Raw genomic sequence first — 27,702 nt, 5'->3', positions numbered from 1 at the left:
GACACACAGCCTTTACTGTTTGAAATATTTATTTATGTGTTTTATTTGAATTTACAGCCTGTCTGACAACAAATAACATGTACAGCATTGTATACAAAAACAGAAACCAGCCAGCATCAGTTTTTAACAATACAAAAAGGCTTCACGTGAGACGGCACACGCGTGTGTGTGTGTATCTGTGTGTGTGTGTGTGTGTGTGTGTGTGTGTCTGAAGGCAGTGTACACGTTCTCGTGTTTCCTCTGTGTACCTCTCACCTACATACATACAGTTCAGTACTCAGAGGAACCCAGGCGTGGGCTCCGGACCGCCAAAGCACGTGGGCACGATTGTTACCGTGACGACTACCGGCCGGAGCTAACGGAGACCACACAGCGACAGGGGAGCTGACAGCCGATTGGTCAGGGCATCCACAGGCGGAGCCTCTCTCTCGCGGGCCGCCTCTGTGGTCTGGCAGTGGGGTAAAGGCTCACGGGGCGGAGGCCGCAGGGAAAGGCATCCAGCCTCGGATCTTTAAATAACCCGCGGCTCATGCGGTCAGGGGAAAAGAAAGAGCGCAGGCCACTTGGTTTAAGGATGCAACGGCTAACGGTGCTGCTATGGGAACCGCGCAGAGTCAGTGAATCCGTCAGTAAAGGACGCAATGATTTCTGCGGCGCCGAGAAGCGTATCTGCAACCCCCTCGGCAAGCAGAAATGTGCCCACTTTTGTTTATCCATGCTCTGAACCAGAGCCTTGGGGGGGGGGGGGGGGCGGCAAAGCCCAACACCTCTGTTTCCTAATTCCTCAAACATGCTTGTCTGGGGGAAAAAAAGGCATCAAACGTGGGATGCTGAGGGCGACAGGGATAATGTTCAGGATCCGATTTCGCCCCGGCCAAGGAACAGGCCAATCGGGAATCCAAACGGCTTTACTGTCACCTCCTTTCAGTAATATGAAGAGGCTGCCAACATCTGTCACTGTCCCAATAGCGCTGAGCTACTTTCTAAGCCCTAAGGATATTCCAGGCTGAGACTTCAACGCCCATCAGATTCTCACCAATAGGGGGTGTTTTTCTGTTTTTTTCTCTGCTGTTACGTGGAGGCTTTGAAGTGGCCGGGTTTAGAGATCAGGTTCACATTCAGAGTGTCTGCAGCCCACTGTGTGACTTCATACGGGATTGTTATTTTTATGTGGGAAAAACAAAACCCATAAACCAGTCGGCGTGATTTAAATTCTCCGGTTCAGTCACGATAAAAAGGATTCGAAACCGAACCAGGAGCCGACTAGGTAAATAAACGCGGGATACAGGAAACTCCACCCATTGGCCATACCTTCAGGGACTTGTATTGATATATGAAGGCATACGAGGTTTCGGGAGCGACAGAAACGATACGTGGGGGAGGACGCTGGACATGGGAAAACAAGCATGCAGACACGCCTCCCTGATGCATTCGCACCCTTGCTGGTTGGGTGGCATTAGAGGGGCATTATGGGAAATGGTATCGCGCTTCAGGAGATGAACAAAGCAGAAATAAACCGCTGACAAGAAACCGATGCTGGATGACCCTAAACGACAAATACATTATTGCATTTGATTGAAATGTCACGTTGCTACTAGCAAATATAATTTGTGCATAAATTTGGTTTTGATCAAAAAAATATAGTATTTATATATATATATTTATATATCTTACGTTTACATTTTACTACAAAGAAAATCCACAGCCAAAAACATCTCCAGGTCTCGAATGATACAGACTATGGCCACAGTGTGTCGGGGTGGAGGGGAGGGTTGGGGTTAGGAGGTGAGCTGGGGAGGTTCTTGGTGTGTCGGTAGAGCGGTCAGTCGCTGCCACTCTGTCTCATTCAGATTTCAAACCCCCCTCCGCCCCCATCCCCACTGAGGCTCCCGCTTTTACGGAAGGTTCAGTACCTTGCTCAGAGATGCCCTCTTTCCTGAGACTTCAACAGGGCCACCTTAACAAGGCTGTCCTCAGCTGCTACATCCCCCATTGGCCTTTAAATGCTGGGGGATGGATTTCCCTGTGCTCCTCTTAAGAAAGAGCTGCCGTGTTTTTTTGCATCAGTTCCGAAGCGAGGCATTTTAGGGGCTAATAATAGTGTTTCGTCTTCAAGTATTGCTCATTCTGAAATGCTACCCCAGCACATGGGCGACATTTAAGAAGGACGAAGAAGCCCTGACCTTAAAATAGGGAGCAGAGTGTGTGTGTGTGTGTGTGTGTGTGTGTGTGTGGATGGGGTGGGAGGTGGGGGGGGGGGCATGGCCGATGGACGATTGCAGCTTTGGTAGAAAACTGATCTTGGTTTTTATTTGAACCTTCGTCACAGGGGGTGGAGAATGGAGTTTCAAGGGTTTTTAGAGGGGGGGTACATGGTATGAGGTATGAATGGATATCGGACTTTAAAATGGCAGGCAAGAAACTGCATTTTGCTAAAATTCTGTTAGAATATGTTTGTTTGTTAGAAATAAAGACCCTTCAAGAACTCAAACCCTTTAGACAAGAAAACAGAAATAAAGGCTGCATCACAGGTCAAGGAATCGCAGAAATGGACAGAGCAAAAAGGTCTCATCAATGCCCCATGACGTGAAAGGATATTCTTAGGGCTGTTCACTGGAAACCCAAACCCTAGTAAAGGGCTTTCTGAAGGATGTCAGGCCGGGAGACTACAATTCCCAGAAACCTTAGAGCCTTGATTAAGATGGGGGCTAGGGGAGTATGTTTGTTAAATACAGACCTTATTTATACACCGAACAGACAGTCCCTCAGGAGGCAGACAGACAAAGTGGACAACGGGGTCCAAATATAATATCGCCAGGTGAGATTTACACCCCACGCTGAAGTAGGACGTTAACGCGGAATTAACGTGGGCTCCATCTTGAAATGACAACTATGCTGAACTGGGATGGATATAAAGTTGTTTTTATAGGGTTTGTTAACATTTTTCACTAACGTATTTTGATTATGACATTAACACTCAAGTGGATATTGCAGAATCTGTACAAGAATTACACAGCACGAACGACGGAGTTCAAAAAGCACCCCCCCTTAAGAAAAAAAATAAATCACCAGGCTGCCGACTGCATATGTAAATATATGCACAGCAGTATGCATATTTTATTTATATATATATATATATATATATATATATATATATATATATATATATATATATATATATATATATATATATATAGAGAGAGAGAGAGAGAGAGAGAGAGAGAGTTTTTCAATAATTTAGTTTATACAGGAGATGAGTCTTGAAATATTTCCCACTTACGAACCCACTATTAAACACTGCTCCGCTTTGGTATAGGTACTGGACTTTACAAATTTAAACATATAATTCCTGTTTTCATTATGTGATGTAAAGAGGGAAGATGGTTGGCGGCATGTCAGAACTCAAAGGATAAGCGACGTGCCATCCGATTGGCTGCAGTAATGGGGGGAGGGGTTTGCATAAGTTCAGCGAACCAGGATGCGGAACCACCAGCTGAGACCGCCCACCGCAATTCCAGACAGCCAATCGGGGCCGTTTTCAACATTTAAGAGCCACATGGCATCATTGCTCATGGGGGAGACTGTGACGAGTTCACCTCACCATAAATGAAAGAGTCGGACAGCTCGAGCGTGGCACAACAAACAGCAAGTGGTTCGGCTCAGCTCGGCAGGTCCGGGCCTCGTTTCTGGGTTGCCCTCTCACCGAATTCTGGAAATGTGCTGCTGTTCCAGCAGGGAAAAGATCAGACTTGCGTCTTGACAAAGAACCACAGTCAGTTGCCACAGAGTCAGAGTGCCTTAAATCCCACCACCACCAGGGGGTGACCATGAGGTCACTTTGGCCTGGCGGCCCAGGTCTCGTGAGCAATACTGTCACAGGTGGGAGGGCGGTTGTGTGCGCCGAGACAGTCAGGGCCTCGTCTCCCAGGAAACGGAGGACGAGTCACTGCTACATCTAAAGGGCACCGTGTGTGGATTTTCTGTATCTTTTCCCCTAACTAAGCCCTGCCCCACCCCCAGTCCCCCCAGGTCAGATTCTGATTGGCCACTTCCTGTAACAAACCGCAGCATTTATCAGTGGGAAAAAAAATAATGAAAATTTAAAAAAATAAATTAAAAAAAGTTGCATCACAGGAATGGGCGTGGCCTGTCCGAGTCCTGGTTCAGCCCCATCAAGCTGGCCCGTTGACAGCAGCTTCTGCCGATGGTGGCACCTCCTCTCTACGAGAAGGGAGGAGGTAAGGAGACAGTTACCCACCAGCAGGGGGCGGTAGGGCATAACTGAGGAGCAAGCTGGGAGAGGAATCATCACGTGTATGATCCCTGCCTAATATTCTGCATTTCAACAGGAAAAACACGCTTCCAAGTCACAAATGTAACGGAAACCTCAAACGCTCTTTTTATAAAGACTGGATGAAGTTAAGGTGGATCGCGTGCCTTGGTTTCAGGTTGGATCCTGTGCCGTTCGCCCTCCAGATGTGTTGTCTGGCCGCCCCGGCAGAAGGCAGCTATATTTTTAGCCCTGACCTGTGTGGATTACCTTGTAAGGAGTCCAGGCACGGATCCTGACCACACCGCTGGTGGCATCCGTCCTGGGCGGGAAAAGACAGACGACTCACCTCCTGTCCGTCACAGTGAGGTCAGTCACGGTGCCGTCCCATTGGATGCCAGTGGGAGCTGTCTTTTCAGGGTTCGCCATGGGCTCAGGGGGTCCGTCAGCAATAGTCAGCTTATCAAAGGGGATGGAGGAGACTTCAGTGCTACAGCGAGACACAAGTGGGGGGGGGGGAGTCTGAAATTAACATTAGTCCAGCTGACAATCCTGTCTTAATCAGGGTCAAATTTCAGCATCTACAGAAAAGAAGAGTGTAAATCGGCACTAGAGGAGTTTACTCTGTACAGCCCTCTGACTCCACAAGGTGCGAGAGGCCTGCTACTCAGAGAAGTGCATAAAGCTCCAGCTTTTCATGCTTTTCCAATGGTTTTCTAATCCCAGGGCAGCAGGCCTGTTTGTGCAGGCCAACACCGCGGCCAGCGGGTTGGGATTAGGGTACAATGCAGCCCGGAGAGGTGTGATAACACAGGGACTTCCATGACCGGCCGACTCAAAGCCAGAGATGCCGACACCAAACCATTAAGGGATCATCACGAAGAACAAACATTTCCCAGGGTATGGGCAGGGTTAAACATCACATGACACAAAAGGGCAGAGCTATTCCAGAAAGCCCCCCCCCCCCCCCCCCAAAAAAAAAATGATCGAAGTCCACTGTTAGAATTTCTGGCAGAAAGTCCCCCAAGGTCACCTCCCCCACGCTTCCCCCTACGTGCTGCAGATCATCACATTGATCATCACTGCTGCCTGAACACAGGAACGTTAAACATATTTAATTGTTCTGGGTCCTCAGAGCAAATAAAACAGGAGGACATCCTTCATGAAATGTGTCGGATCATTAAGCTGAACTGAACAGCTATGATAACAGCAGGCTGAAAAAGCATTAATGTTTAAGAGATAACAGTAATATTTCCATACAGGGTAGGACTGGAAACTGAAAATGGGTTTAGGGTATAAAATGCAACCAAGGGTTGGGAGGAAGACTCTTCCAGAACTACTGGGCACCGAAGCTGAGGACCAGGCCAGAGAGAGACTGGTTTGGCCAGTGAGAGCAGACAAATATGCAGATGTTGAACTTGTAGTACAAGGTGGCCTTTAATGACCTTCAGTGACCTACTCGTATGAGGATAGGGCATTAAAATTACAGGGGGGGGGGGGCACACGCGTAACTATCAACCCTGAGTCCTGCCAGCTTACACTGAATACAATTCAACTAATATTATTAGAAAAAGCCAGGAACTTTTTAAACACGTGTCATAGGACAGTGGCACCTCGTTTGTGATAAGCAAAGCCAGGTCTGCCTGCCAATAGGGAGAGGGAGTGAGGGTTTGGTGATGCTGAAGTCAGCCAATGATGAGCACACACCCCCAGAACCACCCGCCTTTCAGGACACTTTAAACATGGAACTGCACCCATCTAACACCCCAGGCCAGGTTCTCCTTTATGCCTGAGGCCCTATTCTAGCAATCGGTTACCTGATCCTCCGTCATGGCTGCTTTCGGTTGCTCTGAGTGTCGCTACAGGAAGGTCTGATAAAGGTCTCAGGCTCCGGCGCACCTCCTTACCTGATGAACACGGGCTTCTCTTTCTTGGTGTCCTTGCCGGAGACCGTCTCCTTGCCGGCGCCCCCGGCGACCGTCTCCTTGCCGGCGCCCTCGGCGACCGTCTCCTTGCCGGCGCCCTCGGCGACCGTCTCCTTGCCGGCGCCCCCGGCGACCGTCTCCTTGCCGGCACGCCCAGTGACCATCTTCTTCTTAGTGCCTGATTCCTTGCCGGCGCCCCCGGCGACCGTCTCCTTGCCGGCGCCCCCGGCGACCGTCTCCTTGCCGGCGCCCCCGGCGACCGTCTCCTTGCCGGCGCCCCCGGCGACTGTCTCCTTGCCGGCACGCCCAGTGACCATCTTCTTCTTAGTGCCCGATTCATTGACGACAGCGGCCCCGGTGACTGTCTCCTTGCTGGTGCCTCCAGTGACTGTCTTCTTCCCAGTGCCCGATTCATTGGCGGTGCCCACAGCGACCGTCTCATCGCCGGCGTCCATGGTGACAGTGTTCTTGCCGACGCCTGACTCCTTGTCGGCGCCCCCGGCAACCGACTCCGGGCCGGTGCCCCCAGTGACCACCTCCATGACGCTTGTCTCCGTGACGCTGACAGCCTTTTTCTCAGCCTCCTCATCCTCTTCCTCCTCATCATCCTCCTCGCTGTCAGAACCCCCAGAGGAGCTGCTGTCGGAGGCCACTAAGGGTGCCTTGAGGTTGGAGCCGATGGCCCACGTGCAGGGTGCCCCTGTCAGAGATGTGGAGCAGGGTGAGACACTGGCACAGGGAGGACTTCACACGCACAATCACGTACCTACATTCAACCATTCCGACTGGTCGGTGCTGAACTCACACCGACCAATCAGCCAGGGCCATGAAGCCCAGGGACCGCCCACACCCTCTGACACTTACGGCTGGTATCTACATCGTGCTTCGGGCTTCCTTCTGCAGGGGTCTGGCACTCTGAGCTGCAGAAAGAGGAGTCACTTTATCACCCCACCGCACCTTCATTCAAACCCGAAACCCAGAGAGCACTTCATTCACCTCAAACAAACATCTATCAAACTTGGCCAGTTCTCCCTGGTTTTGTGGACACTACTTTGCAGGGATATAACATCTACCAATTCTGAAATCAGAGCTTCTTGCTTAAGTCTCTGCAAGCAAATCCGTGTTTTGTAGCAGCCCGCTAACACGCCTGTCCAGAGCTTGAACCCGTGCCGGACTCACTGCTGGAAGGACCGAAAGTCCGTGAACTTGGCCCAGCCTTTGTCGTCAGCGCCTCGCTGGGGGCTAGCTGCCTCCCATGTGCCTAATTCCATGTCTGCTGCTGCCCGGCAGAGCGGCGCCTTCGAAGTGAGGAGGTCCTCGAAGCTGGCTGTCCATCCCGGGCCTGCTGTGGGGGTACGGAGGAGGATCCGCGGGTCAAACACAGGCGTAAGAAATGTGGGTGTACCCCAGACCAGCAGCCCGACCATCTGTTTCCAATAAACTAATGATGATGGTGATGATGGCGAGTGCTACCCTGCTGCTGTGGCCCCCCTGTACACACTGCCATTATCTGCACCTGGAGCTGGAGTAATATGTTACACTGACTGCTCATACTGGACAAATGAGAGCAGGAAGTAGTGACCCAGGCTGCTGCTTGCTCACTCACTTTCTGGGTTCATCTCCGAGTCCTGCCCGTGGATCTTGTTCTTCTGATTTTCGGCTTGGGCACCCCCTGATTCGGACTCCTTGCCCTCTTCCCCATTCGCAACGTCACCCTTAGTGATGTGGGAAACCCCAAACCTGTTTGGGTGGGGGGGCGGGCGGAATCAGTTAGGGGTCACTTGGACAATAGAACACCATAATACCAGGTCATGAAGAACAAGCAAGCTGTAGGCAGTAGAGCAAAGGCTTCAGGGAAATGTAGTCTGTGCCTCAAAACCACAACTTCAAACACAAGCAACGATTTGGGTTCGCTGTTTTTGTGGTGACTCAGTTTCTACTCAACGGCCAACATTTCGCGCATCATGGAAAACTTAAAGTTAAATCCATTTCAGATCCTCCCCGATGCACAAAGTGAAATTCTCTGTGACCGTCAAGCACAACACAAATATTCTGTGGGTGTTTAAATGTTGCCCTTCTTCCAGTTGACACCTCTTGGTGTTTCACGGCTCACCGCACCATAAGACTATCATGAAAACACCGATTGAACAGCAAAATGACTCCCTCTAGCTGAGAGAGAGGGCCATGGTGAGGCAGACAGCTCAAACACACAGATGAAGCAGATATAAAACGCAACAACCAATTCGGTGCTGGGAATCGAGGCCAAATCCTTCAACTTGAACAGAAAGGAAGTCGTCAATGAAAGATGCCAAACTGGAAATGAGTTTCATTAACGACGTTTTGACTTAAAAGCTGAGGCCACGGGGGGGGGGGGGGGGGACGCCGTCCTTCGCGTGACAGCGCCTGCTACAAATAAGCCATTACATTAGGCACTTTCACACAGCAGGAACTTTTTTCAGGAACTTTTTGTTATGTTCACACCGCAGGAACTCGGCCCGATCGCGGTTTCTTGGAGGCAGTTCTGGAACCCTTTTTCAGTACTTACTTCTGACTAGGTATTTTTCATTTGAACATGAACTACTGGGAAGGTGCTTACAGCAATACTTGCCGATTGGTTAACCATAAGCACTGGTGTTCATTTGGAGGTTACGTGGAAGTGTGGGAAAGAGAGACAGAAGGAGCAAAGCAAAAGCTGAGCACATAGACTTTATTTTCATGCCCGATTACATTTAATGTATAAGAAAAAATAAATTAATATAATAAAATATATAAATAAATAAAATAAATAAATTATATATATATACACACACACACACACACATATACATACAAATATATATACACACACACACACACACACACACATATACATACAAATATATACACACACACACACACACACATATACATACAAATATATACACATATATACACGCACGCACACACACACACACACACACACACACACACACACACACACACACACACACACATATATACCGGCTCACATATTAGACAGAAGTTGGTTAACCATTGAATTTTCCGATGCAGAAATATGGATATGCTATATTCAAAAATTCAATCGCTAACCAACTTCTGTCTAATATGTGGGCCGGTCCGGCTGATGCAGAATCAGCACGCACACACCTGCTTCTCTTCTTGACCTGTGCTGCATAGTCCACCTGCCCCTCCTCCCAGATGTCTTCGTCCTCGTCCTCGTCCTCGGCGTCATCAAATGGCCGTATCCGCTCCTTGCAGCAAGCCTCAAACATGGTGACGTTGGCCTGCTTGGTGCGGGGAGAGGCAGTCAATCGATATAATAATAATAATTCATACTTTATTGTTCCCTGTGGGGAAATTGTTTTTTATGCCTCCCTCAACTTGCTCTATGTAGCTGTCCCCAAATATACCGATATACTGGTCCGGTAGTGACACAGCTGGGGTTCACGCGGCAAAATGCTTTGCTCGCAAAATACTCTGTACGTGTAGAAGAGTGAGAGACACTCACAGTGTCATCGTCCACATCTAAGCTGAAGTTAATCTCCGCGATCCTGTCAAACGCTGCACTGAAACAAAAGGGGAAGACTCAAGTTATTCTTAAGACATCTTCATCACTTACAAAATCACTTTGGATTTCAGTGTCTAACTTAACTAGCCTATAGATACTCCGATTTCAAACCTACTTGATACTGTCATCATGCTCAGCGAATTCCTCATCGTTGAAGCCGAACTGATCCACAAAGTTGGCCGTCATCTGCTGTATCTGGTAGTCCGAAAAGGCCTGTGGAGATGCGACAGACAAATGTCCCGATGACACGTGTCCCGATGACGTGTAGTGACCCTCCACAGCCCCCTCAATGGGCGATGGACCCCCCCGCCTACCTGCTGCAGCGACAGCTCGTTGGGGAAGGGGCCCTCCAGGTCGTCGTCCTCGCTGGAGGAGTGCAGGTTATGTGTGCTCACCTGGAGGGAGGCAGGGTGGGAGTCAGGGGAAATGCTGGGGGGCGATCTTCTGTGATCAAAGGTTCGCCAGTTCAAATCCCAGGGTGATATCACTGTTGGTCCCCAAATAAGCCCCATAATCCCCAAATTCTCCACAGACTGTCTGACCCGGTTTTCTCTAAAATGTATGTTCCTTCAGCTAAAAGTGCCTGTCAAGTAAATAAAACTAGTTTTAAAAACGTTGCCCCCTGCAGTCCACGTACCAGATCCGCCGTGTTTCTCCTGTTGGTCTCCGCCAAAGCCTCGTCCACGAATCTCTCCCAGCGTCCCCTGCAGTCCTCGGGCAGATCTGAGACACAGGGGACAGAAGGGAGACGGCGTGTCACCTCGGATCCCGACAGCAGCCCAGAGACGGTCCCGTGTTCCGATAGCTCACTCTGGACCCTGGATCACTGAAACCCTGCCCCCTTTGGGGAATCCATTAACCACTTTCGTTAGTTGGCTCTGAATGGGCTGAGGCCATCACAAAAACGAACTGAACCATGTGGGCCAAGAGAGCGGCCATCGTGCAGGACGCATTAGGGTGGGAGAGACGAGAGTGACTGAATTGAAACCATGACGGCCATATTCCAGGATGAACACAGAAGCTGTGATGGGGCAGGCAGGGTGGAAACGCCCCTGTGATTCATATTCGTCAGAACAGGACATAGTGGAACGCAAAGCCAAGGCATTAATAATCATTAATTAATAATAAAGGCATAGAGGCACTGGTGCAGCTGCCCAAAAATAGCCAGGAAAACATGCACCTGTACAAACACTCACTGTGACCAAGCCTATTACCACCTTTATCTGATGATAAATGTGCAGAGCATGGCAGCTTAAAGCAAGGAAGAAGTCAAAGAAAGTAAAAATGCAGCTCATTCTCATCGCCGGCTTAGTAAGATCTGTGTGCTCAAGGAAACAACTACAGACAAATAATCACGGATGTGAAGAACATGGACGGTAAGCTCCTCACACACCTTTGATGATGTCGCTGATCTGTACCTGGGCGGGACCTTTCTCGGTGTTCTGCACCACACTATTGGCTATTCTGGTCAGGTGGCCCATGTAGCCCCGCCTCATGCCACCATCTGCCCTGCAAGACAACCCCCATTTAAAAAAAGCCCAACGGATTACGAGGACAGCAGGGAACACCGTTCAAAATGCCGCTTCTACATTGTCGTACGTCCATCTGATCTACTATGCCAGACACTGACAGGTCTGTACTGCAGCACCACCGACACGAGCCTCTACTGCAGCTGCACTGATGCATGGTTTCTATAGGAACAACAGTGACACTCATGACTATCAGGCCTCTACTGTGACTGCGAAGACACGGGCAACTAACAGGTTTGTACTCTAGCGGACGTTCTCTATGGCAGTTGTACTGACAGAGAAGGTCTCCACACACACAGCGGAGACCACCTCTGTTTGCACCATCTCTCCGCAGAGACCTTCTCCATGGTCACGGGCGCAGAGAGAGGAGGTGTCTGCAGTGAGACGGCGCTGAAGGTGGTCTCCACATCCACGGTACTGACAGAGGAGCAGCAGAGACAGCACTGACAAAGGTAACTGATAGGCTATGCGTCTCACAGGCCATGAACCACGGTGTGACTCTTACTGTATTTTGTCGTTCTCTTCCCAGGCATCGAGGATCCTCTGCACCAGGCGGCAGGTCTGGAACAGCTGTGGGGGACACCAGGAACCGTGGCAGGGGTCAGCCGGAAACGTCACCTTAACCTATCCCTCAACAGTCACACGGACTCCCTGAGAAACACCCTCCTACTGCAAAGAAAACACACCCACCCAAAACACAACGCCCGCAGTGCCTAGCGTGTTAGTGCCACATGAACACCACGCCCCTCCTGAGTTTGTGAAACCACCATTTGTCTGTGTGGGAGTGCATAGGTGTTACTGCAACAACGATCGCTTAAACAGACAAGGAAACACGAGATACGGCAATAAAAACGCAAAAATGATTCACCGCGCAATACTGAGTCAGTACCCACTGTGTTTAATAGCTGTTCTTAGATCAGTTTCGTGCATTGATAAATGTAATGAAATGATGGGATGGAGCTATGGGGGCAGTGGGGGGAGGAGGTGGCGAGAGAAGGCTGCTCTGCCCTACATGCATCACCAGCACATGGGGCTGGGGGGTGTCGGGCTGGTGCGTGCTGCTGTCCAAGGCCTCCGGGGGCTCCTTGCTTCCCAGACTCCTCCCAGCGTTCTCCTCCTGGCTGGGCTGGTTCATGATGGCTGCCACACACAGCTCCACTTGGAAGTGCAAGAAATTATTCCAGGTGTATTTAAAAAACAAATCCTGCAGACCAGAAGAGGAAGGGGATAAGGATAAGATGCAAACATGACATGGAAGCCTTACCGCTGATTGAACAGGCACTACGTTTCCCAGCATACACCATACCTTGACTTGGCCCCTCCCTCATAAGGTCACACCCCTCACACTCACAAGTAGCAGGTCCATGGTGTTGAGACGGCACAGCTCCCCTGCCACGCCAGGCGTGCAGCTCTGAAGCAGCGCTGCCACCAGGCGGGCAACATGGAGTCTCGCGTTGCCCAGGGGCTCCTCCAGCACGCCCAGGCTTGTCAGCATGGCGCATTTCTGGCAGGTCAGACAGCAGGAGGTTATGAGGAACACAGCACCACCTATGGACCATACAATGGGGTGCAAAGGTGGGGCTTATCGGGATGATACCTTGGGAGGGTCCAGGAGAACCTGATGGAATTCCTTCAGATGAGGCTCGATGCCCTGTAACACACTACTATTGACAGTGTGAGATCGTTCGTATCCCTGAGAGCACAGATCCATCAGGCCTTCGATCCTGAGACAAAGAGGGGGGGGGGGGGTGTCAGTCAGGCTGCTCTCCTGGCCCCAGGGCTCCGCAGGGATGCCAGCATGCCATGCCACTCACCCCGGCCGCCGGGTTTCGAGTAACGTAAGGAGCACTTGGGTCCCGTTGACGATGCACGCCTCGCTGCGCTCTCCTGAAAACATGTTCTGCAGGAGCTTCTCCACAGTCTGCTGCCTGTGTGTGTGGGGGGGGGGGCAGACAACATAGGCGCTGAGTACCAGGTCTAAGGCCAAAGGAACAGGACCCCAAATCCTATACAAGGCACTGCAGACCTCAGTACAATGTGTGTTATTCATGATCTGATCTATGCAACAAGTAAATATGAGAGTCAACAGTGGGAAGACAAACACACACAGAAACACACACACACAGTCACAATGCATGTGCTTGTGTTATATAATTTATATACTCTCATGTTATAAATTATACAATTTCAGGATTATACGTTTCTCAGTTTCCTGTTGGGGGTTAATAAAACTTCATCTTCTGAATATTCCACCTGTTTCTAAAGGCACCCATTCGATGCATTATGTTTGCTGTCTGATATATCTATGAAATATTCACCTTCGGAATACACAAATGCACATATGAATCATCATGCTTTCTGGTAACTTTATTATACAGAGGAGGGCCCTTGGCGCTACCCTGCAGGTGTTGCCTGGTACAGCAAACTCAACACTCTACTTACGCCTCGAGCACGGTGAGCAGTGGGTCCGTCTGCGCAGGCTCTGTCTGCGCAGGCTCTGGCAGCGGTGCACTCTGGTCCCGACTCAGACGCAAGATGTCACACAGGGTCTGCGAGGCATTGGACTGCCTCTGCGACACACAGCATAGCGTCAGGACACGGGTCGCTCCAGCCGGGACCGGCACAGCGCCGCCCGCCACAGGACTGCTTCGCTGGGCCACCCCTTACCTCCTCATCCTCCTCGCTGCAGACTAACTCCACCAGGCGCTCGATTAGATTTTCGCCGTTCAGCCACTGGTGGGGAGAAGATAGTTACGGCTCTTGGAAACATCTCATGTTTAAAAGAACAAGATTAGTAAGCATTGATTAAAAACCACTAAAATCATCCATCCATCCATTTACCGTTTACGCAGTAAAGGGTCAGGAGGGTGTGGAGCCCATCTACTGCAGGGGACACTTGGGATGAGATGCTTATCCATCATGGGGCGCATACACACATACATGCACACACACACACACACACACACACACACGCACACACACACGCACAATTACTGCACCATACTGCCCAGCTCCCTCATCTAGAGCCTTCTGAGGCTGAACACTTTGTTGGTTGTCTGTTCTCAAAGGTATTTATAGCTCGTTATTAAGACTGCACATCTTCACTGTGGTCAAGAGGTGCGTCGTAATGGGGATATTAAAACAGAAATTATGCTCATGAAAAGTTTAGTTAATCCTTCATGAGGACCCTGGGAACAGACAGGGATGGCTTCAAAAGGCCCATCAGACAGCTCAGTGCCGACCTGCCTCTGATCCACGACCCGTCAGGGCTCAGCTGAATGGGTCGGGTTCATTAGTGGAGAGCTCAGAAGTTTCCCTCCCCCGCCCTTAGGGGGGAGCTTTGCCTTCACGACACTCCCAGAGTTCTTGGTGTGACGGCGAGAGGGGGCATGTGCTTCCCTTTCAAATAGGGGAAGTGAATCGGACACGGGCTACAAAGACCGAACAACTGATATCGGGATGAGTGACTGACCTGTTACATGAAGGCACCACAGAGTGCATCTTGAAACTCGCAAATTAAAGCAAAGGTTTTTTTTTTGGTATACAAATTAATCCTCTAAAGAATAATCAGATTCTAACAAATGTCCCAAACTTACACTAAGGACCTCCAGCCTCAAGGTGGCAGGCTCCACACAGCTGACGAGGCGAAGCAGCAGGTCCATCATAGCGGAGGTGTCTATGTGCTTCAGCAACAGACTGACGAAACCCTCCTTCTTCCTCAGGAAGGCAATGACCTGGAGGAGGGCACAGAGAATCTGCTGTTAAAATAGCATAGGGAACATATCCAGTAACACAGACAGACAGTGCAGAGAAAACGCATCTCACAGATGTAGAGAGCATGAAACAAACCTGGCTTTTCAAAAACATATCGCTATAAGGAGTCAAACAATTAACTTTACCTGTGTGAAAATGCTTTTGGTGAAAATGTGGATATAGCTGTCAGTATCATTAGGCAAACAGGCAGTTCTCAGCATTTTGCTATAGAGATAGACTGTCCCACAAAATGAGACCTTGCTGTGCTCAGCAGCAAATGCATTCAGGCCACACCCCCTTTCCCAGCACTCCCCTCGCAGTCTTCGCGGTGCGGCCCATGCATACCTGCTCGGTCTTGCGGGCGATGAGGTTTCCGATGGTCTTGCTGAAGAAGCTGGCCAGCAGGGGGTTAAGGGGAGGCTCCTGTTCCAGGAAGCCGTACAGCTTCTCCAAGAGGGATTCGTCCCCCCCCAGCTTGTCATTGATGGAGCTCACATCCGACGTCAGCAGCTCGCAGGCCACATTCGGGTACCTGAATGTTTGGGCAGGGGTTACAAAGTGCGGATAACAAACGAGCGTCGTGTACAGCATTGTTTCTTAAACCGATCATCGGGAACCCCCAGACAGTCTACAGTTTTTCTGCTGCCCAGCTCTCGGCTGGAGGAGCTGTATGGTACGGTAGGGAGCAAAAATGTAGACAGTCCGGGGCTTCCAGAGAACTAGGCTGACAAACACTGATCTACGGCAAGGGCCCCGACTTAAAAATTCTGCTCCTGCATTCTGGCCATACTGATAAAAGTTACTCCACGAATACTTTAAACAGGCATTGCAGGCAATTAATTTTAAATCTGCATTACAGAACAGAAATTTATATTTACTTAACGGATGCTTTTATCCATAACAACATACAACTGCAGATTAAGAGCCTCACTCAGGGACCCAATGGTAACATCACTCCGCCAGTCATGGGATTTGAGCTAATGACCTTCCGATTACAGGCACGGCACCCTAACCCGCTGGGCCGCACATCACCCCACACAACATTATATTGGTGCTTTGACACAGAGGGAGATGGTGGAGGAGTGGAAACTGCTTCTGAGGCCATGTTTCCAGGCGGATTACTTCAGCACCGAGTTCTTACGAGTTAACGGCCCTTGACTCATTTAAACTGCATCTTTGATCCGGCAATGAGGTCCACCTTCATGACTGTGCAGGACATGGAGATTTCCGAGATAGGGATGGGAAAGAGCCCCATGCGGCTCTGGGGATTAATCAGGCCGACTATTGAAATGGCTGCTGTGTGTCTATTCCTTTGCCGCATGCCCAGGAAAGGGACTCTGAAGGTCAGGACTGAGAGGATATACGGACCCCCCAAGAAGACAGCAACATTAGTCACCGTGTGCCGGGGGGGGTGCTTTCTACAGCAACACGAGTATGACTGAGTTCACTCCCAGGCAAGAAAGTTACAACAGCAAGGTTTTCCAAGCCCCTTCATACCCGACGCATCTGTCCACGCAGACTGAAACCAAAGCCATACTCCCCCACCCCCCCACCCCCACCCCCACAAACACACACTTCCCCACTGCCTGGCATTCCTTCGTTTCCTAGGCTCACAGAGAGGCGGCCATGTTTATCCGCCCCACGTAAACAGATGGAGTGACTGGGAGAGTTAGCACGCTAGCATTAGCGCAGCTCCCGATCACTGAGAGCCAGGCACCTCAAAGGCTGACTGACTAGGACAATGTGACTTTGATGTTACTGGAGTGTAATGCCAATAGTGGGTGCACTGGCAGTGAGACTGACTGCTTAGGGCGGGGGCTTCTGAAGTTATGTGGATCTTTGTCCCTTGGGGGGGTCGGGGGGTTACATTTCTATACAAAAATAGATCTTAAACCAACTGAACTGAACCCTTGGAAGAAGCTCAAGAGGAAACTGGGAGTACAGGATTCTTTTTCAGAGGTGTTTTTTGTCCACAATTATCATTCAATAAGAGCAGTCGACTGATTAACCAGAGCAGGATGGGGCCAGCGTGGAAAATGAACAAAGTAACTCTGACAGACATTTATCACACTGACGTTTACACTATGGGGTCTGACTTTCGAGAGGATGGGAGTGAGGTTCTGTCTGACCCTCTTTGGAGCTGCTGGACCCCATTCCCAGGCTCTCTGTCGGCTGCCGGCCTGTGGCCCGTTCGGGGCCCATGCAATGCAGCCCGTCTTGGCTGTGACGACGCGAAACTAGAGGGGCACGCTTCTCCCAGCGGCGGCGGTGACGTCATACTGCCCGGAGATGGGGGGGGGGGGGGGTGGCTCGAGGTAATGAAAACCACTAAATGAGGAGCAGCTGGCCGCCTGTTAACGAGAACTGACGGCATGGAGACCGTCTACCATGTCTGTGCTTTGAAATGGCAGTGGGAGGGGGGCATTTTAGTGTTTTATCAAGATCAAGTGAAAGGGAAGGAAACTGGAGATGGAAAAAGTCGTGTGAAAATCCTGGGACTTCACCCACCACACATCCCAACCCCTCCACACTGCTTAGCCGGAGGCTGACAAACACACTTCCCTTTAACCAGGCACTCGGCATCACAGCAAACATTTATTTTTAGTGACTTAACCATAGAAACACAGCTAAGCAACCAAACAGCCAACATCAACTTTCACAGCAAGGCTGTTTTTCGTTTTAAAAAAAAATTGGCAGATGGGGAGGGGGGGTTGGGCATTGCTTGCCTTCTGCCATTGAGGTGGGGGGGGGGGGGGGTTATGGCTCCCGGAGCCAGCTGTCATTTCCCAGTACTGCCCCGAATGAAACTCCTGCCCCCGACACATGCGTGTGAATCTGAGCTCTTCCATCCCCTACACATGGAATCAAACTTCACCAGGAGTCAGTGGCTGCTGGATGCAAGCCAACTATTTACTGATAAAATAGGATGTGGGAAAACACTATAACGCACATCCTTAAAGAAGTTACACACACATCACGTTATGTACACTCGCTTGATTTGAGTCTAATCTGCTTCTATCCGAAGGCTGTCTGCCAAACCGAGATTTGCAACATAGTATGGATTTCACTGGCTGGCCTTATTCCCAGTTTAGAGACACCACTGGAGTACTCTCCAGGCTGGTAAGTGGAACGCCGACCTTCGGGCCTGCGTGAGATGAAGTCCTGAAGAAGACGACAGCCGGACACCCCTAGGTCCCCCACGGAGCTCACCTGAAGCGCAGCTTCTCCTCCAGGTCCAGGGGGGGTTCCCGCGTGATTAGCGCCACCATCTCCTGCATGCACGCATCCTGGCTGAGGAAGGTCAGCAGCTGGCGGTTCTGGGCCTTGCACTCCTGCAGGACATCATCCTCGTCCATCAGCTCCTGCAGCGTCACGTCGTCCTTGTCCAGCAGCTTGTCCACGTTGGACGTACTATGCAGGTCGAACTTCCAGAACATGGCGGCTGGGTGCACAGACCTGAGGGGGGGGGGGGGCAAACATAGATCAGTTTCTGTAAAGCTGAGGTCATCCATCTTGAACCCGATGCTCGGCACCCTCTCTTCTGCAGGCGGGAAGCATAAAATCTTCATGTAAGAAACGTCTGCTGGACCAGTATCCAAGGAGAACGAACAAACCTGCCAGTGATATTTTTAACTTTTCAGGAAAATCTTATTTATCTGTGGAAAGTGTCCCAGCTTCAGAGCCTCAATAACAGAAAAATGCATTTACCATCCACCCTTTTCCCATAAGTACTCATCCAGTATGGGGGCCCTGGAGCCCATCCTAAGGAGCAGGAGGCAGAGGCACCCAGCACAGGATACCAGCCCATGCACAAGTACTCTCCAAGGGCAAATTATGGACAAAACGCATTAGACCTGCAAGTGTTTGGACTGTGGGAGAAAACTGGAGGACCCTGGACATGTGAACATGGAGAGAACATGCTGAGGGACACTCGGAAGCCGGAAGTGCAAAGCCACAGCACCACCTACTGAGCCCTGGACCACCAAACACAATCACCTCCTGTAAGCTGGCTGCACAACTACTAACGTGTCTAGTGACCTGCCCCAGAAACCAGGTATTAAATGAAGCTGTTTTTTTTTTTTTTTTAATGAAAGATGACACTTAGTGTCAGCCGAGCCAAATGAAAGGGAACCCAGACCCGAAACCAGACGCAGCCCATAAACTAATCCTCTGGTGTTTCCCGTTCCTTTATTTGCAAATCTGGCCCATTTGTGGTGCGAACCAATTCGCCGTGACGCTCGTCCATCTGCATAGAAGCAATGACAGGGATGCGTGACACCGCCGGCTCTCTTGAAGCGTCAAGACGCCACCAAACGGGCACTGCAGCTGAGGGGGGGGCGGGGAGCTCTGGATGAGTGCAGAAGCCTCACCCAAGGACCGCCGCTCTCTGCCCTATGAGGGGCACCTTAAACATCAGCCACAGTCAGGGCCTGATTGATACATTTACGGGCCTGAGGTTTCAGCAGCTCGGATCGTGCTCGTCGCTCCCCCATGAAGAGAACCACATTGTCCTGTCAGCTCTCCTTCAAACGAAGCCCCAAACCCCCCCTCCACAGCCCAGGCCAGGAGCAGTTCAGTATTTTAAACATCTTGCCTGAATCTCTACCATAATAGCTACCCGGTAATTCCAGAGGACAAAAACAACCTGAATCCACTCAGTCAGTTTCACTAAAGCCGCAAAGTTCATGCATCCATTTAGATACTTTCCTTGCGGATCTTCCTCCCAATGCAGAGGAAGGCCATGTGCACCATCCCCCCCACCCCCCAGCTACATTTGGAGCATAGCAGGGGCAGCGCCTGCGTCCGCTAAGGTGATGGGCAGCGATTGGAGTTACATCAGCGAGGGAGCCTCCCTAAATGTAAAGAGCGTGACCTTCACCAAACTCTGCACGGGCCCATTCTGATCTCGCCAATTTACCAGGTTCGACTGGTCCAATATGCTGTTAATTACACTACTAATTACATAGTTAACTACATTGATAAGTACGTAATTACACTACTAATTATGTTCCATTTATACTTGCATATTTTCCAAAAAATACAAAACTGAAAGAAATTACCATACTGCTATAACTATCATTTTATAAAAAGTCATATATAATTCATGGAAATACCTCCTGGCATTGGCAGATAGTGAATAATTAAGAGAAGGGGGTTAGTACCAGAAAGATTAAAATGACGACCCTCCCAAAAATCTGAGTCAGACATCTGTGCCCGATATCGCGAGTTCATGTTCGCATGAGAAAATAACTTCACATCATTCTGCGAAGGTCTTTATGAAACACACATTACCTGCGGGGCGAAGGCTTGTGTCTTTAATCAAACTGTTTCCACTGACGGGCAAACATTTGCCTTGTAAATCTCACAGAGCGGGACGGAGAACTTTCAGTAACGGGCTGAGACTTTCGCTATCATATCAACCTGGGGAGAGAGAGAGACAGAGAGAGAGAGGGAGAGACACAGAGAGAGAGAGAGACAGAGAGAGTAAGAAAAGATGAGACATTGGCAGGTCATTAAAAATACAAAACAAACAAAAAAAATGGAAATACCAATAAATAAAGCAAATACTGCCAACATCCAGCAGAGAAACACTGTGGCACAGGTGGGATTATAGCCTTGTCTTCGGGATTAGTAAACGATCATGAGAACTAATGTCAAACACTGCCTCTCCAATAGATTATTTAAGCTTTGCAGATCCGAACCAACGTTTCTTAAACACTTCCTGCATGCTGTAGCCCATCACACACTGTCTTATTGCTCATCATCGAAAAAGTGTGTTCCCATCCTGTGAGGAGTTTCATGGATGATGCAATAGCGGCCAAAGGATCGATATGGCTTTGGCAGCAAGACCATTAGTGAACAACCTTTAAAACAGCGAATCTGCAGAACGAAGCGTGAAGGCAGCAAAAGGGCAATTATCATGAAATCACATTCTAACTTTACACATTTTCTTTTCAAGAATGTACACTTTTGTCCTTCTCCATTTTCTTTATGTATTTAAATATGGGATCTTTCATCCAAACTTCACAATCAGTCCACAGAAATATTAAAAGGAAATCCAGTGAGGAATCAAGCCACGGGAGAGAAAAAGAAAAAAAAAAGCTTCTGGACAAACGATTGGTCCTCTGCAGCTAGTCTTGGAAAAACTCAGCAGATGGCATCCCGGATGTCATCGGCCTTGTGCACTTCAGGAACATCAAACTGTCCCAAGTTATTTTATTTTTTACAAAAACAAACAAATAAAAAACAGATAATTTTATATGAACTACGTAAAGGTCTGATCACTCTTCATGCTTGAGCTACCCAGTAATACCAATTCAGGTGGAGATACTGAAAACTTCCATCTGAAACAAGCGCGCTTGTATCCCACTGCTGTTAGAGGGAGCTGCAGAAGGTTTGAGCTAAACTCTGACTCTCCTGTCATCCAGCAACAGCAGGTGGCCTAGCAGAACTCTGACCTTGTGTGAGCCTGGAAGACAGAGCTTTCCATTTGTAGGCTACATAGGCCAGAATCTTCATGCTGCCTCCCCTTTCACCAACATGTCCATTCACTGACAGCATACCGGACAGCTGTGAATGCAAATTAACACCGAAAGCACCAGAGGATGGTACCATCTTCCAACATCTCTGGCCAGAGAACCAAAATAATTCTGCTGTAGATGAAGCCAAGAAGAATACATAGGTTGAAAGTGACCATGCTGTGGATGCTGATGTCAGCTGCTCGAGCTCCACTACAAAAATTAGACTCTAAATATTTGATTTAGAAAGCAATTTATTAAGTTAATAAAAGCATGTTGATTATTATAATGCTAGAGCACAACCACAAAAGCATAAGTATACCAAAGAAATCAATTTATTCAACATCAGCATGTCTCTACAAACTCATAATGCAGATGCTGCATTGCAACTGACATCACCGAGTTTCTGAATCTGCAATGCATCTTGGGAATAACTATCAAGTGCCACCAGAGAGTTTGTTAGTTAGTTGTGTCTTATGATTCCTTCTGTTAAATCTCAGCTGACTTACCCTAGATGAACCATACGACATCATCGAAGTTTGACTGGCACAGGAGTCCAGAACTGGCTTCTGAATAAAGGCCGCATTCATTAGAAGCACAGCCGTCTGATTTCAGTAATGGCGGCAGGCATGGCCCCACAGCCCAGCAGCGCCAAATCCACTCTCCAACACCCTGGCACCTCTGCTAAACGTGCGCAGATCTTCGCGGGACATTCCCGAGTGGGCCACACAACGTGAGCGCGGGCCTGCTCCTCTTAGACGTGTGGATTTTTGGTTTCAGAAATCCGCCTGCCTCGACCAGTGGGGATTTCCCTCAAGCAGAGCATGTCAGCGTAACAGATGCTGGCTAACAGATCTGACACAGAGTGCAAAAGCATGGCCACCCCCCCATTTTCTCATTCTTAAGGCCCGTGGTCAAGGATTACACCCCCCTTTTTGTGCACCAGCCCCATGCAACCCTAATGAAAACTATAGACCTCCACATCACTACAGACCCTTCTTCACCTGGTTACACAATGCAAGGTCGCTACTGCTCACTGAGTGATCGACCTTCCGACTCCTCCTCAGAAACGTGTCATGCCCTGGAAGGCTCTGCAAATTATAAATGAATCTAGTCACTCTATATTTACTGTCAGTGATTGCAAAGAAAAAAACGAAAACAGAATGACCCTAAAAAGACCCAAAAAAAATAAACATTTAAGATGCACAGAGGTAGGAAATTGAAATATACTATATACTCACTTTTACCACTCTACGAAACAGTCAAATGTATTCTGTGAGGTCTCTTTCCTTGTGGATCTTCTAACAGAAAGTATTCATGGTAGAAGACCAATTTACAGTGTGAACAACCTGGAGCTGAGCCCTTCGACGCAGACAGCAGGCCACTACCTGCCCTGCCAGAAGGAAGGTAGGGCATTTGTTAACACTAATGAAAAGCAGCCAACAGCTTTACCTGCCTCCCTACTCAGTCATGTTTGGCACTTTAACTTACAGGAACTGGTGAGACATTTTTAACACTCGGTTATTAAAAAAAAACTAACATTGCTTCCGTATGAAAAAATAAACCGGATCATATTCAACTAAAAAGGACAGGGGTTAGTGGCTGCAGCAGAGTAGTTTCACTTTTAATTTGAGTAAACAAGAACTCAGAAATGCGTCAAGATAATCAAATAAACAAACTGCTATTTAATATGGCTGGCAGTAAATATGCATCTGCGTGACATCTATTAATCAGCAGGTCGGCTACAGGAAAACACCAGTTTTGGCTCCTAAAATACGACTCCACAGTCAACATAATAAACCCTTCATTATAAACAAATTTATAAGTGGCTTGTGGAAATCACTCAAAAGCAGAATTCTTAAAGATCAGAGGAAGAATTCAGGCACCTGGTCCTGCAGCCGAGAGAGAGACGAGATCTCAGTGATGAGGATGATCTCTTTCTCATACAAACACTAGAGCAGGTTTCTTTAATACAGTGAATGACTAGGGTGCCCCAGAGAAGCTGACCTGTTTAATGAGTTTCCTTTGCCGTGTATCTGTCTCTTCTGTACCAGCATCAGGTTTGGTTCAGAGAGGCTCTGCGCCTTTTCGCCACTCTCTCTGACATGCCCCCCCTCACCCCATCGGAAATTCATGCAGAAGTGGGCCAGGCAGCCACCTAGCTACCAGCAGCTTGCACCTTGACCCGGAAGCGACAGTGGGCAAACACTTCTGCCAAGCAGTCTGTCACATGGTGGTGGCGGTGGTGGTGGGGGGGCTTGTTATAAATAATTGTCTCTGTTCCCGATGCATAAATGTATCAGCCAATGTGGTTTAATGGGCCCTTAATGAAGATCTACTGGGGGGGACAAGAAGCTAAAAAGAATCTTTCTTCTTAAACAGTGGATACAGAAACATGTCTGGCTCAGATCATGTGAGTGACCTCAAAATCCCTTCGTCTGTTACATATAAATACTGGGAGATGAAAAAGGTGTCAAATCATCTATACAAAGTTGAAATAACAATCATACTCAAACAGAAAGACCACCAGATCTTCCAACCACAGTCCAACATGCCACGTCTGAAGAAGCCAGACGCCTCTGAAAGTCTTCGACCACAGAAGCATACAGGCCCTGCTTACTGATGAAAGTACTTTCTGTTTATGACCTCCAACCTCATGCCTTAAGAGGCTCCGGGTCTGTAAAAACACATGAAATTGCCTAAATCAGTACCTCTAGATAATGCGATGACTGTAAAATTCTAGCAAACTGTAATGTTCATATAGAAACAGAAATCACTCCAGCTCCATAACAAACTCTCCGCTGAGATTGATATTAAAAATGGACTAAACAACAATTCCAGAGCGATAACAGCCACAGATCATGATGCAGGGTACATGTCAGCCATAAGGTTATTTACATAATTTAACAGCCTCTCCTCCACTCACAGTTCCTCACAGATGTGACCCTCATGTCAAGTCTCTCTGTTCACTGAGAAGCCTCACTACTGCTCCATGTGATCAATAATATTCAACAGTCAAAAGATGGAGGCATTAAGCTCAGAACTGGACACACACACACACACACACACACACACACACACTGCATTACTGGGGTCTAACTAGCAAAGAAATAAATTTTTTCGGGAGTAGTTATTTTCACATGCAAGCTCCAACATAAATGTGTTGTCTTAAGTTTCATATCTTGGGAGCTAGCAGGGACATAACAGGCATGTTGTAAATTATCATGTTTAAAATAATACGTTCAACTGAAGCAGTTTTCAGGCAAAAAAAAAAAAAAACACCTCAAAATCGAAACTCAAATGTGGCTTAAAACAGGGGATCACTCTATTTGAATTAAGCGGGGAGTGGACACCACATTAACATTTCGTACATTATGTGGAATGAAGGCAGCTGCTTAGGGAGCAGTCTGAAACTGATATTCCGAGTGTCTTTAATGACACCTCCAGCCAGCAAGGTGGCCTGTGAGCTAAGCCCCCCCCCACCAGCCCAGGCTCACCCCGAACTGTGAAACGGTCCCCTCCTTTTTATGGAAACAAGGTGTGGTGGTGCCCAGTCTACAGAGTAATGAAAACCTCCATAAAAGATTAAAGCATTTCTGGATTAGGTAAAGACAAAAACCGACAATAAAACTAAACAAACAAAAGGGTTAAATAGCTTCCATATTAAAAGTCCACATTAAAGAATATGCGGGAATTTCACCCCATTCCCAGCAGCAGGTCGAACAGACAGCAGATTGCACCTTGATGTCCCTTTGTGACATCCATAGGATAAGTACGTGACATTGAAACTGATGGCAAGCACTCTCCCCCTCGCAGGAGACACAAGGCAGCACCGTGCGGGCGGACCAGGTGGTGCGGGGGATGCAGCGAGTCTGAGAGGAACCTGAGCTCGACCCGAATCCCTCGTGCTGCCGGTACTTTCGGGAGGCGTTCTTAGACCACCGTCCCATCCATCTTCCACCCCCTCCTTCTCCGAAGTCTGAGCTCACACCCAGCTGTGGTTTTTGGACAAGGATGCAAAGGCCAGCGCCTGGCGACCGATGAGACACGCGACCATTTAAAAGTTCTGCTTTTCTGTTCAACAAACGAGGCTTAAAAATAAACAAGCGTACAGCCAACACTTCTGAAAAAGGTTTTCACTAACTTCACGGTGAGCTGAATACTTAGTTTAAGTACAGACAGAACACTAATCTAGGTACCTGATCAGAAAAACAGAATCCCAATATATTATTTAATAAATAACGCACAGCCTGCATGGAGATTTTAAAAGTACTAAAGATGACTAACTGTGTGGCGGGATCGAAAATGATCACTTAGTGGGCAATGTTTTCCAAAAGCAGTGCGCCGATTAATGGGGTTGGTGTGTAAATTGAAGCGTGTTTCATTATTGTTTTTTTTTTGGGTGGTGGTATAAGATCGCAAAAACAACACACAAAAACAAAACCCAGTGAGGCGCAGGCCAGACTTTATATCGCGCTCAGCGAGGAGTAACATAACACCAAAATGACAACACGATGGAGGATCCGGCGGAAATGATCGTCGGTCATTTAAAAATCTGACACATCGGACATCGCTAACATTACAAGCGAATAAACGCAAACACGCGGGCCCGGCGCACTGACAAGTAACAGGTACAGCGAATTTAAAGTTAAAGCAGCAAACTCAATGTAAAGTGCACATCACGCCGAATCTGACCGTGACTGTCCTGACAGCAGGGGGGTTTACATCGGTCTTACATCGGTCTGGTTTGTTTACAGGCTGCTCTTCTTATTCTTCCTCGAAGATTTTCAAACACGGTGCGGTACAGGATGCCAGGCGGGCAGCACCGAGCCGAGCCGGACTCTATCGGCTCGACCTCCTCCCGGAGCCCGGCGAACCTTGCTCACCGTCCCCGGTTCGGTGTCAGTCGGATTGACCCCGTCACACGCCTGCCCGTGGGCATCCGCGCAAAGCGCATCGAACGGCCGTATGAAGCAGCCAGGCCGGCCGGGTACACATGATCCTGACGGCCCGGCCACCCTGTGCTGGCTCGGACAAGGGCGATCTCTGGGGGAAGGGGGATACGGCACATGTGCGGGGAAGTCATTAGGGACAAACAAGCAAAATAAGCAAATAAACAAAAAGAGGCGGGTATCCGGGCTGGATCTGAGCCCGGCGCACACTGCGGGTTACGCCGCCGGGAGTGATGTGAGTAATAACACCAGTTAAAATGAGGAGTACACAAGGGGGGGGACGCCAAAACAAGAAAAACATACCGTGAAACAGCCCGAAAAGGCGGCGAGACGCGGCGGCCGAGCGAATCCGCAAACTCCTCCAACGCGCCGCCAGAGAAACTTAAGCCCCGCGCCGCCTAGTGCACTAAAATAACGACAATAAATCATAAATACAGAAAAGCCGCTTGTGGGGAATCACAGCAAGGGGGAGCGGAGTTTATGGGGCTACGGAAAATTTTTTAAGAAAGCGTGTCCCGAACTGGGGGGGGGGTACTCACACACCTCCCGCAGACGGCGCCTGTCATCCCGGTCACGCGCGTCGGGGGCGCCGTTAGCATGCTAGGCGGCTAGCGGGGAGCCCCGGACTCACCGAGAGACGGGGGGGCGCCGAAGCGCTGCAAGGCAGCGAGCCGCCGGGGCACTCACTCCGTCAGGGCTGTCGCTCCCAAACCATCCCGCACGCCCGTCGCTCCTTTCCGCCCCGCTTTATGCTCTGGGTTTCTTTCTTTTCCGTTCGTATTTCTCCTCCTTCCTCCCCGTGACCGACGAAGCCTTTAAGAGACGAGAGTCCCTGAACAGTCTCAAGGAAGGGAAAAAAATCCTGTCATATTTTTTAATCAAAATGGCGGACATTGTGACAGGAGCGCGCAGCCGGTCGCATGCGCGTTCACGGAGCCCGAGCGTTCATTTATGATTAATTCACTCCGGGGGTATTACGGCATATTCATTATTTTATATAAAGTGCCGCCAAACTATACTGTGTTAACAATTTATTCAGCCACAGCACTGGGTGTGCACAGTTTGCATGTTTCTCCTGCTTTATCTCCCGCAATTCAAACACCTGCGGCTCAGGATGATTTGTAAAGAAGGCTGGACTACTGTTTCCAGCTCAGTCCATAAAGTAAAATAAAGGTACCATCAGATAT

General features: G+C 49.1%; 1 protein-coding gene across 12 annotated transcripts; it reads right to left on the bottom strand.

The window, feature by feature from the left end:
• Positions 1-11: 11 nt before the first annotated feature.
• On the bottom strand, positions 12-27,425 carry LOC125735351 (serine/threonine-protein phosphatase 6 regulatory subunit 2-like). Of its 12 annotated transcripts, none has more exons than XM_049006218.1 (25): positions 27,147-27,425; positions 20,338-20,466; positions 18,256-18,501; positions 15,391-15,577; positions 14,889-15,026; positions 13,960-14,025; positions 13,735-13,862; positions 13,107-13,220; positions 12,890-13,016; positions 12,644-12,796; positions 12,305-12,496; positions 11,798-11,862; positions 11,157-11,272; positions 10,401-10,486; positions 10,078-10,158; positions 9,879-9,976; positions 9,704-9,761; positions 9,343-9,479; positions 7,802-7,935; positions 7,375-7,540; positions 7,060-7,115; positions 6,299-6,895; positions 6,178-6,217; positions 4,620-4,760; positions 12-4,221 (listed from the first exon to the last, which is right to left on the bottom strand). In XM_049006218.1, the coding sequence occupies exons 3-25, from the start codon at positions 18,480-18,482 to the stop codon at positions 4,173-4,175; spliced, it is 3,156 nt and encodes a 1,051-aa protein (XP_048862175.1). In that variant the 5' UTR covers positions 18,483-18,501; positions 20,338-20,466; positions 27,147-27,425; the 3' UTR covers positions 12-4,172. The 12 variants fall into 12 exon arrangements, with proteins under 12 accessions (XP_048862175.1, XP_048862174.1, XP_048862176.1 ...); XM_049006217.1 differs by having other exon boundaries at positions 6,178-6,266; positions 6,303-6,895; XM_049006219.1 differs by having other exon boundaries at positions 6,326-6,895.
• Between the last annotated feature and the right edge of the window lie 277 nt (positions 27,426-27,702).

The sequence above is a fragment of the Brienomyrus brachyistius genome, chromosome 1 (genome assembly GCF_023856365.1).
Source record: "Brienomyrus brachyistius isolate T26 chromosome 1, BBRACH_0.4, whole genome shotgun sequence".
In the NCBI taxonomy this organism is placed as follows: Eukaryota; Metazoa; Chordata; class Actinopteri; order Osteoglossiformes; family Mormyridae; genus Brienomyrus; species Brienomyrus brachyistius.
The sequence above is the reverse complement of the archived record's forward strand: the minus strand, read 5'-3'. Positions and strand labels throughout refer to the sequence as shown.